At 46.8% G+C, this 15,768-nt stretch overlaps 1 protein-coding gene across 3 annotated transcripts in view; it reads left to right on the top strand.

Annotated features, from left to right (window-relative positions):
* Positions 1–15,133, top strand: part of RASGRP1 (RAS guanyl releasing protein 1) — a 195,779-nt gene extending 180,646 nt beyond the window's left edge. For all 3 annotated transcript variants that reach the window (XM_075330319.1, XM_075330317.1, XM_075330318.1), the window contains exons 15-17: positions 831–980; positions 1,506–1,873; positions 13,695–15,133. In XM_075330319.1, coding sequence (XP_075186434.1) covers positions 831–980; positions 1,506–1,873; positions 13,695–13,829 — 653 coding nt within the window. In that variant the 3' untranslated portion in view covers positions 13,830–15,133. The remainder of the gene's footprint in view (positions 1–830; positions 981–1,505; positions 1,874–13,694) is intronic.
* Positions 15,134–15,768: the final 635 nt, after the last annotated feature.

Here is a 15,768-nt window from a genome sequence, read left to right on the forward strand (position 1 = left end):
CCCCATCCTGGTACATGGCCCTCAATCCTGGTACATGGCTCTCAATGCTAGTACATGGCCCCCCATCCTGGTACATGGCTCTCAATCCTGGTACATGGCTCTCAATCCTGGTACATGGCCACTACATCCTGGTACATGGCCACCCCATCCTCGTACACGGCCACCCCATCCTGGTACATGGCTTTCAATCCTGGGACATGGCCACCACATCCTGGTACATGGCCACCCCATCCTGGTACATGGCCACCCCATCCTGGTACATATGGTCCACTATCCTGGTACATGGCCGCTATGATGCTGCACACTTAAAAAAAACTATTAGACTCACCCTCCCTCCGATCCCCTGTAGCGCGGCACTTTCATCTAATGCAGTCAGATGATCAGCGTGTGAGAGCGCAGCGCTTACACGCTGATCAGCTGAGGTGCTCTCAAACACTGATCAGCTACCTGCATGAGATTAGGATGGCACACTGCGTGGGATCAGAGGGAGGGCGAGTATAAACTGCTATTACCTCACATTTCTGCTGGCATAATAAAGCAAAAAAGAGAGTGACAACTCATATTTTGAAAAATTTGTAAGTTGGTGCACTCTTAAGTTATGGTATTCCTGTACATTGTCACAGTCATATTATGATATGTATTACAGCTGAAATATATCGTGTGACATTGTAATTGTCAAAGTAGGGAAATAAACAAGGACGTCTCACCACACCTGCATTTACTGTCTGGAGTCAGTGCACGCCCTACTTACCAGTGCAGACCTGCTGGAAATGAGGTGGTAGCTGTATCCATAATTATTCATTGTTCTGTCCATTGTGTTTGCTGCACAGACTGCGGGATGAACTGCCACAAGCAATGTAAAGAGCTGGTTGTGTTTGAATGTAAGAAGAGGTCAAAGTGCCCCTCTGGGGACAGCAGTTTGTCACCGGACTCCGGACAGACTGACGTTTCATTGGCCAGTGGCAAGGGGGTGACAAACGGTGAGCGTGTATCTCATGGAAATAACTCTGAATAACCAATAGCAAAATAATAATGAACTCATGATACCATGAAATTTAAGGGGGATCTGTCACCAGGTCAAAAGTGGCAGTGTTTGCTCTTATTTTATTTGCTCTACTCTTCTGGTTATTCCATTTTTTAGTATTTTTTCAATGTACCATACAGTACCAGTGATACGGGCCTTTTTACTTAGCACTACTTGTGATGGTTTGTTTTTTTTGCAAGGGGGCGTGCCTCATAGGGTAATTATGCAGACACGCCTCCAAAGATTCCTTTGAGCACCGCCCCCTTGTAAACATCATAAACATTAGCACTAAATATAAAGGCCCATATCTCTGGAACCGTATAATAGATTTAAAAAAAATAAAAAATGCAATATTCAGGAGAACAGCAGGAACAAGATAGGTGCAAAAACTGGAGACTTTTGACTTGGTGACAGGTCCTCTTTAAAATAACTGTAGGTCTGTCCTTTCATTTCACTCTTCAACATTTTTTTTATTAAATAGATTGTTTAGCAGATGAGGACCCCTTTCCTTATACAAATGGAGAAGCCGGTGACCACACCGAAATCCGCAAAGACAGGACAATCATGTTGATGGGCAGCTCGGCTCAGAAGATCTCTGTGCGGTTACAACCAGCTGTGAAACATCGCGCCACGCAGACAGACGACTGCCCGCCCAGCCCTTCGTTACTCATCCCCCACATGCGCCGGAGCCGTACCCCAGACCCCTCATTAAACCGCAGCTCATCTCCTTGTCCCAGTCCAATGTTGGTGAGGAAGCGGGCATATGCCAAGTGGGATAATAAAGACTCTGTCCGCAAAGCCCGAGAGGAGAGACGAGGAATTAAACCCACAACACAGGAACTGGAAAGAGTAAGTATTAAACCAGGACAGAGAAATGTAAAGGTAATAACAAGCATGGCCGCCATTAACAGGAATGTGTCTTCCCAAAATGACCTATTAATGAACTATTGGTTTTGCTAAATATACAGTACAGACCAAACGTTTGGACACACCTTCTCATCTCTAGAACAACTGTTAAGAGGAGACTTTGTGCAGCAGGCCTTCATGGTAAAATATCTGCTAGGAAACCACTGCTAAGGACAGGCAACAAGCAGAAGAGACTTGTTTGGGCTAAAGAGCACAAAGAATGGACAATAGACCAGTGGAAATCTGTGCTTTGGTCTGATGAGTCCAAATTTGAGATCTTTGGATCCAACCACCGTGTCTTTGTAGAAAAGGTGAACGGATGGACTCTACATGCCTGGTTCACACCGTGAAGCATGGAGGAGGAGGTGTGATGGTGGGGGGGGCTTTGCTGCTGACACTGCTGGGTATTTATTCAAAATTGAAGGCATACAGAACCAGCATGGCTACCACAGCATCTTGCAGCGGCGTGCTATTCTATCCAGTTTGCATTTAGTTGGACCATCATTTATTTTTCAACAGGACAATGACCCCAAACACACCTCCAGGCTGTGTAAGGGCTATTTGACTAAGAAGGAGAGTGATGGGGTGCTGCGCCAGATGACCTGGCCCCCACCGTCACCAGACCTGAACCCAATCGAGATGGTTTGGGGTGAGCTGGACCGCAGAGTGAAGGCAAAAGGGCCAACAAGTGCTAAGCATCTCTGGGAACTCCTTCAAGACTGTTGGAAGACCATTTCCGGTGACTACCTCTTGAAGCTCATCAAGAGATTGCCAAGAGTGTGCAAAGTAGTAATCAAAGCAAAGGGTGGCTACTTTGTAGAAACTAGCATATAAGGCATATTTTTGTTTGTTTCACACTTTAAGTATTTCACTCCACATGTTTTAATTCATAGTCTTGATGCCTTCAATTTGAATCTACAATTTTCAGAGTCATGAAAATAAAGAAAACTCTTTGAATGAGGTGTGTCCAAACTTTTGATCTGTACTGTATATATTATATTATATTATATTATATTATATATATATATATATATATATATATATATATATATACATACATACACACACAAATTTATTTATATATATATATATATATATATATATATATATATATATATATATAATTACCTCAAATTTTCTTTCACTAGCTTATTAGCTTTAAAAATCAAAACCTTTCAGAAATCTTGCAGTGTTCACACTGGCCACTTGAGTTAATACTAGACACATATTATAGATTACGATCCAAGGCACTATAGCTATACAGTATGCAAGCTCCACCATTTACAATGCTGGGTGTTACAGCTCACCTTCTCACCCTCCTTTCACAATGACCTTTGTTCAGATTTGAGATTGCCTAGAAAATACTCCTATAGAAGTCAATATGTCAGGCTCAGTCAAGTGCGGTCTATAGCCATGCTGCAAGTATCAGCCCAAAATTTAATGGCCTGTTCAAGGTTTCAGATGTTGTTTTAATAGATTGTTACAAAAATGTAAAAAGCTAAAAAAATTAAAAAAAATGGAATTAACATAAAACCTTATTTATACAATAGTTCATTTTCTGAAGACACATTCCCTTTAACACTTTCAAAATCTGGTGATTTTTTGTTTTTCTCACCTTCTTTCAAGGTTGATATGTTTTTTTTAAATTTTCCGTCAACATTGTCATATGGGGTTTTGTTTTTTGCGGGACAACTTGTAGTTTTTGTTCCCCGGAGTCAATGTGCAGTAAATATGGCCTTCACGTCAGTACAATTATGGAAATACCAAAGTTATAAGTTTTACAGTCATATGAAAAAGTTTGGGCACCCCTATTAATGTTAACCTTTTTTCTTTATAACAATTTGGGTTTTTGCAGCAGCTATTTCAGTTTCATATATCTAATAACTGATGGACTGAGTAATATTTCTGGATTGAAATGAGGTTTATTGTACTAACAGAAAATGTGCAATCTGCATTTAAACAAAATTTGACCGGTGCAAATGTATGGGCACCCTTATCAATTTCTTGATTTGAACACGCCTAACTACTTTTTACTGACTTACTAAAGCACTAAATTGGTTTTGTAACCTCATTGAGCTTTGAACTTCATAGGCAGGTGTATCCAATCATGAGAAAAGGTATTTAAGGTGGCCATTTGCAAGTTGTTCTCCTATTTGAATCTCCTATGAAGAGTGGCATCATGGGCTCCTCAAAACATCTCTCAAATGATCTGAAAACAAAGATTATTCAACATAGTTGTTCAGGGGAAGGATACAAAAAGTTGTCTCAGAGATTTAAACTGTCAGTTTCCACTGTGAGGAACATAGTAAGGAAATGGAAGAACACAGGTACAGTTCTTGTTAAGCCCAGAAGTGGCAGGCCAAGAAAAATATCAGAAAGGCAGAGAAGAAGAATGGTGAGAACAGTCAAGGACAATCCACAGACCACCTCCAAAGACCTGCAGCATCATCTTGCTGCAGATGGTGTCAATGTGCATCGGTCAACAATACAGCGCATGTTGCACAAGGAGAAGCTGTATGGGAGAGTGATGCGAAAGAAGCAGTTTCTGCAAGCACGCCACAAACACAAGTCGCCTGAGCTATGCAAAAGCACATTTGGACAAGCCAGTTAAATTTTGGAAGAAGGTCCTGTGGACTGATGAAACAAAGATTGAGTTGTTTGGTCATACATAAAGGCGTTATGCAAGGAGGCAAAAAAACACGGCATTCCAAGAAAAGCACTTGCTACCCACAGTAAAATTTGGTGGAGGTTCCATCATGCTTTGGGGCTGTGTGGCCAATGCCGGCATCAGGAATCTTGTTAAAGTTGAGGGTCGCATGGATTCAACTCAGTATCAGCAGATTCTTTACAATAATGTGCAAGAATCAGTGACAAAGTTGAAGTTACGCAGGGGATGAATATTTCAGCAAGACAATGATCCAAAACACCGCTCCAAATCTGCTCAGGCATTCATGCAGAGGAACAATTACAATGTTCTGGAATGGCCATCCCAGTCCCCAGACCTGAATATCATTGAAAATCTGTGGGATGATTTGAAGCGTGCTGTCCATGCTCGGCGACCATCAAACTTAACTGAACTGGAATTGTTTTGTAAACAGGAATGGTCAAATATACCTTCATCCAAGATCCAGGAACTCATTAAAAGCTACAGGAAGCGACTAAAGGCTGTTATTTTTGCAAAAGGAGGAGCTACAAAATATTAATGTCACTTTTATGTTGAGGTGCCCATACTTTTTCACCGGTCAAATTTTGTTTAAATGCGGATTGCACATTTTCTGTTAGTACAATAAACCTCATTTCAATCCAGAAATATTACTCAGTCCATCAGTTATTAGATATATGAAACTGAAATAGCTGTTACAAAAAGCCAAATTGTTATAAAGAATAAAGGTTAACATTAATAGGGGTGCCCAAACGTTTTCATATGACTGTATATGTCATTTTGTTTGTGTTGGCATATTATTAAACATGTAAACTTTTAATTGTTTGGTAGACGGAGCTTGGTGCGGGCTTGTTTTTTGCGCACCGAACTGTAATCTAGTAATGAGGTCCAGGCTTCATTAGAGGACTAGGATTGCAGCCGTGGAGGCCTTTAGCAGGCTCCGGGCTGCCAAAGTACTGCACCAGCTACCGATCGCGCCAATCATTGATTAACAGTGGTATTTAAATGATTAATTACCGTAGTAGCGATCAGACCTAGATCCATTCACTGCTGTTACTGGTGGATTACGACTGTGTTACACAGCCAGCATCTACCAATATGAAGCAGCCTCAGCTCCTTTCATTTATCCTGCAGACAATCTGTGCTAAAAATACACATCACAGCTCATTAAACGGCCTTCCAAAATGATTACATGGTAACAGTACAGAAGTATTTCAGACTTTCAGTCCGATATATCAAAATAATGGGTGCCTGGATGTAAGGTGCAAAGAAGGGAATTTTGTTACTTACCGTAAATTCCTTTTCTTCTAGCTCCAATTGGGAGACCCAGACGATTGGGTGTATAGCTACTGCCTCCGGAGGCCACACAAAGCATTACACTAAAAAGTGTAAGGCCCCTCCCCTTCTGGCTATACACCCCCAGTGGGATCACTGGCTCACCAGTTTTAGTGCAAAAGCAAGAAGGAGGAAAGCCAATAACTTGGTTAAACAAATTCACTCCGAGTAACATCGGAGAACTGAAAAACCGTTCAACATGAACAACGTGTACCCGAAAAAAACCCAAAAATCCCGAAGGAAACAGGGCGGGTGCTGGGTCTCCCAATTGGAGCTAGAAGAAAAGGAATTTACGGTAAGTAACAAAATTCCCTTCTTCTTCGGCGCTCCATTGGGAGACCCAGACGATTGGGACGTCCAAAAGCAGTCCCTGGGTGGGTAAAGTAATACCTCAAGTTAGAGCTGCAAAACAGCCCTCTCCTACGAGGAGGCAACCGCCGCCTGCAGGACTCTTCTACCTAGGCTGGCGTCCGCCGAAGCGTAGGTATGCACCTGATAATGTTTGGTGAAAGTGTGCAGACTCGACCAGGTAGCTGCCTGGCACACCTGTTGAGCCGTAGCCTGGTGTCGTAATGCCCAGGACGCACCCACGGCTCTGGTAGAATGGGCCTTCAGCCCTGATGGAACCGGAAGCCCAGCAGAACGGTAGGCTTCAAGAATTGGTTCCTTGATCCATCGAGCCAGGGTGGATTTGGAAGCCTGCGATCCTTTGCGCTTACCAGCGACAAGGACAAAGAGTGCATCCGAGCGGCGCAGGGGCGCCGTGCGGGAAATGTAGATTCTGAGTGCTCTCACGAGATCCAACAAATGCAAATCCTTTTCATACCGATGAACTGGATGAGGACAAAAGGAAGGTAAGGAGATATCCTGATTGAGATGAAAAGAGGATACCACCTTAGGGAGAAACTCCTGAATCGGGCGCAGCACTACCTTGTCCTGGTGAAAAACCAGGAAGGGAGCTTTGGATGACAGCGCTGCCAGCTCGGATACCCTCCGAAGAGACGTGACCGCTACCAGAAAGGCCACTTTCTGTGAGAGTCGAGAAAGTGAAACATCCTTCAGAGGCTCGAAGGGCGGCTTCTGGAGAGCAACTAGTACCCTGTTCAGATCCCATGGATCTAACGGCCGTTTGTACGGAGGGACGATGTGACAAACCCCCTGCAGGAACGTGCGTACCTGAGGAAGTCGTGCTAGACGCTTTTGAAAAAATACCGATAGCGCTGAGACTTGCCCTTTAAGGGAGCCGAGCGATAAGCCTTTTTCCAAACCAGATTGCAGGAAGGAAAGAAAAGTAGGCAATGCAAATGGCCAGGGGGACACTCCCTGTGCCGAGCACCAGGATAAGAAAATCTTCCACGTTCTGTGGTAGATCTTAGCAGACGTGGGCTTCCTAGCCTGTCTCATGGTGGCCACGACCCCTTGAGATAATCCTGAAGATGCTAGTATCCAGGACTCAATGGCCACACAGTCAGGTTCAGGGCCGTAGAATTCAGATGGAAAAACGGCCCTTGTGACAGTAAGTCTGGCCGGTCTGGTAGCGCCCACGGTTGGCCGACCGTGAGATGCCACAGATCCGGATACCACGACCTTCTCGGCCAGTCTGGGGCGACGAGCAGGACGCGGCGGCAATCGGACCTGATCTTGCGTAGCACTCTGGGCAAGAGTGCCAGAGGGGGAAACACATAGTGCAAGATTGGTCGCAGTTCCAACTGCCCTAAGGCGTCTGCCGCCAGAGCTCTGTGATCGCGAGACCGTGCCATGAAAGTTGGGACCTTGTTGTTGTGCCGGGACGCCATTAGGTCGACGTCCGGCCTTCCCCAGCGGCGACAGATTTCCTGAAACACGTCCGGGTGAAGGGACTATTCCCATGCGTCCATACCCTGGCGACTGAGGAAGTCCGCTTCCCAGTTTTCTACGCCGGGGATGTGAACTGCGGATATGGTGGAGGCCGTGGCTTCCACCCACATCAGAATCCGCCGGACTTCCTGGAAGGCTTGCCGACTGCGTGTCCCGCCTTGGTGGTTGATGTATGCCACCGCTGTGGAGTTGTCCGACTGAATTCGGATCTGCTTTCCTTCCAGCCACTGCTGGAAGGCTTGTAGGGCAAGATACACTGCCCTGATTTCCAGAACATTGATCTGAAGGGTGGACTCCTGCTGAGTCCACGTACCCTGAGCCCTGTGGTGGAGAAAAACTGCTCCCCACCCTGACAGACTCGCGTCTGTCGTGACCACCGCCCAGGATGGGGGTAGGAAGGACCTTCCTTGTGATAATGAGGTGGGAAGAAGCCACCATTGAAGAGAGTCCTTGGCCGTCTGGGAAAGGGAGACTTTCCTGTCTAAGGACGTCGACTTCCCGTCCCATTGGCGGAGAATGTCCCATTGAAGTGGGCGCAGATGAAACTGCGCAAACGGGACTGCCTCCATTGCTGCCACCATCTTCCCCAGGAAGTGCATGAGGCGTCTTAAGGGGTGCGACTGGCCTTGAAGGAGAGAGTGCACCCCTGTCTGTAGTGAACGCTGCTTGTCCATCGGAAGCTTCACTGTCGCTGAGAGAGTATGAAACTCCATGCCAAGATATGTTAGTGATTGGGTCGGTGACAGATTTGACTTTGAAAAGTTGATGATCCACCCGAAAGTCTGGAGAGTCTCCAGCGCAACGTTCAGGCTGTGTTGGCATGCCTCTTGAGAGGGTGCCTTGACAAGTAGATCGTTCAAGTAAGGGATCACTGAGTGTCCCTGAGAGTGCAAGACTGCTACCACTGCTGCCATGACCTTGGTGAAAACCCGTGGGGCTGTCGCCAGACCAAATGGCAGGGCTACGAACTGAAGGTGTTCGTCTCCTATAACGAAGCGTAGAAAACGCTGGTGCTCTGGAGCAATCGGCACGTGGAGATAAGCATCTTTGATGTCTATTGATGCTAGGAAATCTCCTTGAGACATCGAGGCAATGACGGAGCGGAGGGATTCCATCCGGAACCGCCTGGTTTTCACGTGCTTGTTGAGCAGTTTTAGGTCCAGAACAGGACGGAAAGAGCCGTCCTTTTTTGGCACCACAAATAGATTGGAGTAAAAACCTAAACCTCGTTCCTGAAGAGGAACAGGGATCACCACTCCTTCTGCCCTTAGAGAGCACACCGCCTGCAGAAGAGCATCGGCTCGGTCGGGATGTGGGGAAGTTCTGAAGAACCGAGGCGGAGGACGAGAACTGAACTCTATCCGGTACCCGTGAGACAAAATGTCTGTTACCCACCGGTCTTTGACCTGTGGCAGCCAGATGCCGCAAAAGCGGGAGAGCCTGCCACCGACCGAGGATGCGGAGAGAGGAGGCCGAAAGTCATGAGGCAGCCGGCTTGGAAGCGGTTCCTCCGGCTGCTTTCTTTGGGCGTGAGTGAGTCCGCCAGGAATCTGAGCTCCTCTGCTCCTTCTGAGTCCTTTTGGACGAGGAGAATTGGGCCCTGCCCGAACCTCGAAAGGACCGAAACCTCGACTGTCCCCTCCACTGTTGAGGTTTGCGTGATCTGGGCTGGGGTAAGGAAGAGTCCTTACCCTTGGACTGTTTAATGATTTCCGCCAATTGCTCACCAAACAGTCTGTCTTGAGATAATGGCAAACTGGTTAAGCATTTTTTGGAAGCAGAATCTGCTTTCCATTCCTTTAACCATAAGGCTCTGCGTAAAACCACCGAGTTGGCGGACGCCATTGACGTACGGCTGGTAGAGTCCAAGACCGCATTGATAGCGTAAGTCGCAAACGCAGACATTTGCGAGGTCAAGGACGCCACTTGCGGCACTGATGGACGTATGACAGAGTCCACCTGCGCCAGACCAGCCGAAATAGCTTGGAGTGCCCACACGGCTGCGAATGCTGGAGCAAACGACGCGCCGATAGCTTCATAGACAGATTTCAACCAAAGGTCCATCTGTCTGTCATTGGCATCTTTAAGTGAAGCCCCATCTTCCACTGCAACTATGGATCTAGCCGCAAGCCTGGAGATTGGGGGGTCCACCTTTGGACACTGGGTCCAGCGTTTGACCACGTCAGAGGGAAAGGGATAACGTGTATCCTTAAGACGTTTGGAGAAACGCTTATCTGGATAAGCATGGTGTTTCTGGACTGCTTCTCTGAAGTCAGCGTGGTCCAGGAAAGTGCTCAATTTCCGTTTGGGATACCTGAAATGGAATTTCTCCTGCTGTGCTGCTGCCTCCTCCGCTGGAGGAGAAATATCCAGCAGTCTATTGATGGCCGCTATAAGATCATTCACCATGGCGTCACCATCAGGGGTATCCAGGTTGAGAGCAGTCTCAGGATTAGACTCCTGATCACCTAGCTCTGTCTCATCATACAGAGAATCCTCTCGCTGAGACCCTGACCAGCGTGATGACGCCGAGGGTCTCTCCCAGCGAGCTCGCTTAGGCTGCCTGGGACTGTCGTCCGAGTCAGAGCCTTCAGCCTGTGATGCCTGGGACCCCCTTGGAGCACGGATTAGTTCCAACTGAGGGGGACCGGGGAACATTGAATCAGCAGTGCCCATGGTCTGAGTGACCGGCCTGGACTGCAAAGTTTCTAGAATTTTTGTCATAGTCACAGACATCTTATCAGCAAAAACTGCAAACTCTGTCCCCGTCACCGGGGCAGGGTTCACAGGCGTCTCTGCCTGGGCCACTACTAGCATAGACTCCGGCTGACGAAGTGGCACAGGGACCGAACATTGCACACAATGGGGGTCAGTGGAACCTGCCGGTAGATCAGCCCCACATGCGGTACAGGCAGCATATGAAGCCCGTGCCTTGGCACCCTTGCTTTTTGCGGATGACATGCTGTTGTCTCCTCAGAGCAATATAGGGGTATAAGCCAAGAAGCGACCGTACAGTGCAATATATATAGGTACAAACAAAAGTACACAAAACAACACTGTGGCACTAGTGGGGTCAGCACCTAGGTGCTGCTTACCGCCCGCTTAACAGCGGGTGTGTGGTCGCCAGAATCCCCTGTCTGGGTCTCCCAGGGCTATGTCCGTTCTCCAGCTCAGACTGCGTGCAGGAATGGCTGCCGGCGTCCTGTGAAGAGGGGCGGGCCGTGGGCGTGCTGCAGACAAAGAGCGGGAAACTGGCGTCCCACTGTGCCCAGTGAGAGGGCTGGAGTATGTAAATAAGACTCCAGCCCTCGGCGCTGACTATTGTACAGTGTCTCTCCCCTTCCCTGACTGACAGGGCTGGGGGCGGGAACGAAACGTAACTAGGCCGCAGAAGCCGGGGACTAGATTTATCAGCGCTGCCGTCGTAAAAGCACGGTCGGCGCGAAGTCCCCGGCGCACCACAAGTCTCAGCCGCGCCGCAGTCTCCATGGCGGCCGGCGCGGTAGTTCCCCACACATAAACTCACTCAGCTAAGCTGCAGTGAGTATAACCCAAGCGCGCAGCGCTACTGTCCCCGGCGCACTAGAACACCCAGCAACGCTGGAGTGTGTCTGTGCCTGTTTGTACGGGGACACAGAGTACCTGAATGTTGCAGGGCCTTGTCCCTGACGGTACCCAGCTCCGTATCCAGCAGGATCTCCGGGTCTGTGGATGGAGCCCGGCCTCAGAGTCTGGAGGCCGGTAAGATCCCACTTCACCAGAGCCCTCAGGGGGATGGGGAAGGAAAACAGCATGTGGGCTCCAGCCTCCGTACCCGCAATGGGTACCTCAACCTTAACAAACACCGCCAACAAGAGTGGGGTGAGAAGGGAGCATGCTGGGGGCCCTTTAGCATGGGCCCTCTTTTCTTCCATCCGATATAGTCAGCAGCTACTGCTGACTAAACAGTGGAGCTATGCGTGGATGTCTGACCTCCTTCGCACAAAGCTTGAAAACTGAGCAGCCCGTGATCCCACGGGGGGTGTATAGCCAGAAGGGGAGGGGCCTTACACTTTTTAGTGTAATGCTTTGTGTGGCCTCCGGAGGCAGTAGCTATACACCCAATCGTCTGGGTCTCCCAATGGAGCGCCGAAGAAAATATTTGGAGTGACACAAGTTTTGGCATTTTAGCTGTTCACCAAAACATATTCAAGATGCAGTTATATAATAAATATGGGCTTAAAGTGCAGACTCTGAGCTTTAATTTGAGGGTATTCAATTCCTAATTGGTGTAAGGGTTTAGGAATTACAGCTCTTTAATATGTAGCTGCCTCTTTTTTAAGGGACCAAAAGTAATTGGACAATCATCTTAAAAGCTCTAATTGGCTGCATGGGCTATTCCCTCAATTATCTATCATTAATTAAGTAGGTAAAAGGTCTGGAGCTGATTCCAGATGTGGCATTTACACATGGAAGCTGTTGCTGTGAACCCACAACATGCGGTCAAAGGAGCTCTCAATAGAAGAGAAACCGACCATTATTAGGCTGAAAAAAAAAGAAGAAATCCATCAGAGAGATGGCAGAAATGTTTGAAGTGGTCAAATTAACAGTTTGGTTCATTCTGCAAAAAAAAAAAAAAGGGTACTGGTGAGCTTGGGAGCTCAAAATGGCCTGGATATCCGTGGAGGACAACAGTGGTGGAAGATCGCTGAATCCTTTCCATAGTGAAGAAAACCTCTTCACAACATCCACCAAAGAACAATCTCTAGGAAGTCGGTGTTTCAGTATCTGAGTCTACCATAAAGAGAAGACTTCATGAGAGCAAATACAGAGGGGTCACCACAAAGTGCAAACCATTAATCAGCCTTGAAAATAGAAAGGCCAGATTAGACTTTGCCAAAACACATCTAAAGAAGCCTCCCAATTCTGGAAAAGCAGCAGAGGACAGATGAAACCAAGATCAACCTGTACTAGAATTATGGGAAGAAGATAAAATATGGAGAAGGCTCGGAATGGCTCTTTATCCAAAGCACAGCACATCCTCTGTAAAACATGGTGGAGGAATGTAATGGCTGGGCATGCGTGGCTTCCAATGGCCCTGGGTGACTGGTGATTATTGATGATGTGACTGAAGATAGAAGCAGCTGGATGAAATCTGAAGTGTACACTGTACAGGGTGATACTTTTTAATCCGAGTCAAGCAAAACATCCTGCGAAAGCAAAGAAGTGGAATATTCTGCAGTGTCTGAGTCAATCACCAGATCTGAACCCCATCGAGTTGCATTCCACATGTTGAAGACAAAACTTAAGGCAGAAAGATCCACAAACAAGCAACAACTGAAGTCACTGCAGTAAAAAACGGCAAAGCATCACAAAGGAGAAAACCCAGTGTTTGGTGATGCCCATGGCTTCCAGACTTCAGGCAGTCATCGCCTGCAAAGAATTCCGTACAAAGTATTAAAATGAACATATTTATGGTAAAGTTAATTTGTCCAATTACTTTTGAGCCCCTGAAATGAGGAGGCTTTGTAGACAACTGGTTGCAATTCCTAAACATTTCACAGGATATTTTTGTTCAACCCCTTTAATTAAACCTGAAAGTCTCCACTTCAATTATATCTCAGTTGTTTCAGTTTAAATTAAAATTGTGGCCTGCAGAGCTGAAATCACGAAGAGTCGGTCCCCGTCCAAATATTTCTGGATTTAACTATACATAGCATAACTCATGTGGGTGCTATGAGTTCCTTAGAATGAAAAAGTTCAGCCCTTCAATTGCATTGTTTGGTAACTGGGTAGGGAATTGATCCAAGGGTGATTTCTAGTTCCTTCCATCATTATGGGGGTCTAATATATTCTACACTAATCAATATGTTGGGGAGGGTTGAAGACCACAGTCTTACAGCTCTGTTGTTTTGTCCCTCTTTATAACAGGAGAGATCATATCTGAAGGAGGAAAACACAAGTCTGAGGATCCAACTCAAAGACGCTCAGCGACGAATTGAAGCCTTGAGAGCGGAACTCAGAAAATATATTCTGGATACTGAACCTGTAGGGAAGGGATCATAGCCAGAGACTGGAAAGCTGCACGGCCACGTTTAGCTTAGATAATAGCTACTCCGCTGCCTGAGTGATGAGGATGATGAGGGGGCTTGTAGGGTTCCTACAGATGAAGTCAATCCCTGTGCCTGCCCTTTGGTGGTAGATTAGCAGGAGATACCTGTGTCATACTGTATAAAGTTGCGAATGTACAGTATTCACTGTTCCCATCGGGGGCAGCTGGTGAATCTCATAGTTCTCATTAATTCTTGTTTGGGAAGTCTCCCCCAGCACATTGCTATTCATTGTGCATAGAGGTCTGGGGGTGATAACTACGGAGGAGGCGATGTACAGTGTTTACTGCCCGTGGACGGAGATGTGCGATGTTTCTCTTTACTTGCGTGTGTTTTGCTCATCCCCGCCTGGCTGGCATCAGACGTAGAGGGTGGCACAATGAGCACACGCCATAAATCCTCGGACCTCGGGAAAGTCCGTACTGCCAGTCCCAGGCCGTGTCGCTCCAGCTCTTCTTTTCATCCTCACCGAATACAATAGGTAAATGTATTAGCTCAGTTTGAACAGTCGGGTAATGGAATGTAATATAAAGCATAATTCCAGGAAGCTGAGATTTGGGGGGGGCTTTTATTTTTCAGATTGGACCCTAGATGTGACATGCAAGGAGCAAGATGATCATAGTGAATTGGCTTATCTAATCTATGATCTATTCCTAAGGGAAGCAAACTGTGTTGGCTCAGGACAGCAGATTAGGCTGGGACTTGTAGTTCTCCAGATGTGGGGGTCACAGTAAGCTTAGATAGCTGGTAGGTCATCACCAAGCAATAAAATAAAAAGCCATATGTATGAAAATTTGATATTTTCACCAATGAGACGTCCTCATTTGGTATAAGTCTCGAATTGATGTCAGTGTTACCGTTACTCGTCATTATGTAAATAGCAGCGTGTAAGGAATGGTAGTCGCCGTATGTGAATAGCTAGAACTGACAGCTTGGCTGGAAATCCTGTACTTGCCGTTTTAGGTCTTTAGAAATCCAGATCCTTTGCTGCTACACCGTTCGTATTAGATGCAGGTACTTGTGCCGGTGCCGGGAATCTCCCAGCCACAGCCCGATAACCTTCTGTGTATATATTGTACAGTTTTATATGTTCATATTGGTCAGTTTTCTGTGTCTGTTATTTAAGTACAGTTGATCTGATGTCGATCACTTCTAGCTCCAGAAAGTTAAAACAGGTTATTGTATTAGTTTCAGGATTTCCATTCTTGTTATTCTGGGCTGGGGATGGAACTAGGGATGTCAGTGTTGTAGTAATAAAACAGAGCAAAAAGAATTCATTCTGACTTGTGTGTTGTATCCTATATCGGTATTGGATTGCTCCAACTGATAAACTGCCACCATTCCTTCCCTATGTATAAATGCTTGCCTCCCCTCAAATATGATTCCTTTTTGTAAAGATCCGATGTACCTGTCATGAGAACGCTAGTGAACAAACCATATGCAAATGAGCCTGAAAGTGCACCGGAGGAATGTCAGGGCACTTGGAGGCACTTCAGGGCGCTTGAAGTAGTCTCAGGGCACAAGGAGGCATGTCACGACACTTGGAAGAGCGTCACAGTACTTGGAGGAGCGTCAATGCACTTGGAGGTGCGTCAGGGCACTTGGACTACTTACTCTAAGTACACTGATGAACATGCCCCAGCCTGATTTGCATCATGGCACTTGGAGGCTAGTCAGGGCACTTGGACTACTTACTCTAAGTACACTGATGAACATGCCCCAGCCTGATTTGTGTCAGGGCACTTGGAGGAGCGTCAGGGCACTTGGACTACTTACTCTAAGTACAAAGATGAACATGCCCCAGCCTGATTTGTGTCAGGGCACTTGGAGGCGCGTCAATGCACTTGGAGGCGCATCAATGCACTTGGAGGCACGTCAATGCACTTGGAGGCACG

The sequence above is a fragment of the Anomaloglossus baeobatrachus genome, chromosome 12 (genome assembly GCF_048569485.1).
Source record: "Anomaloglossus baeobatrachus isolate aAnoBae1 chromosome 12, aAnoBae1.hap1, whole genome shotgun sequence".
Taxonomy (NCBI): Eukaryota; Metazoa; Chordata; class Amphibia; order Anura; family Aromobatidae; genus Anomaloglossus; species Anomaloglossus baeobatrachus.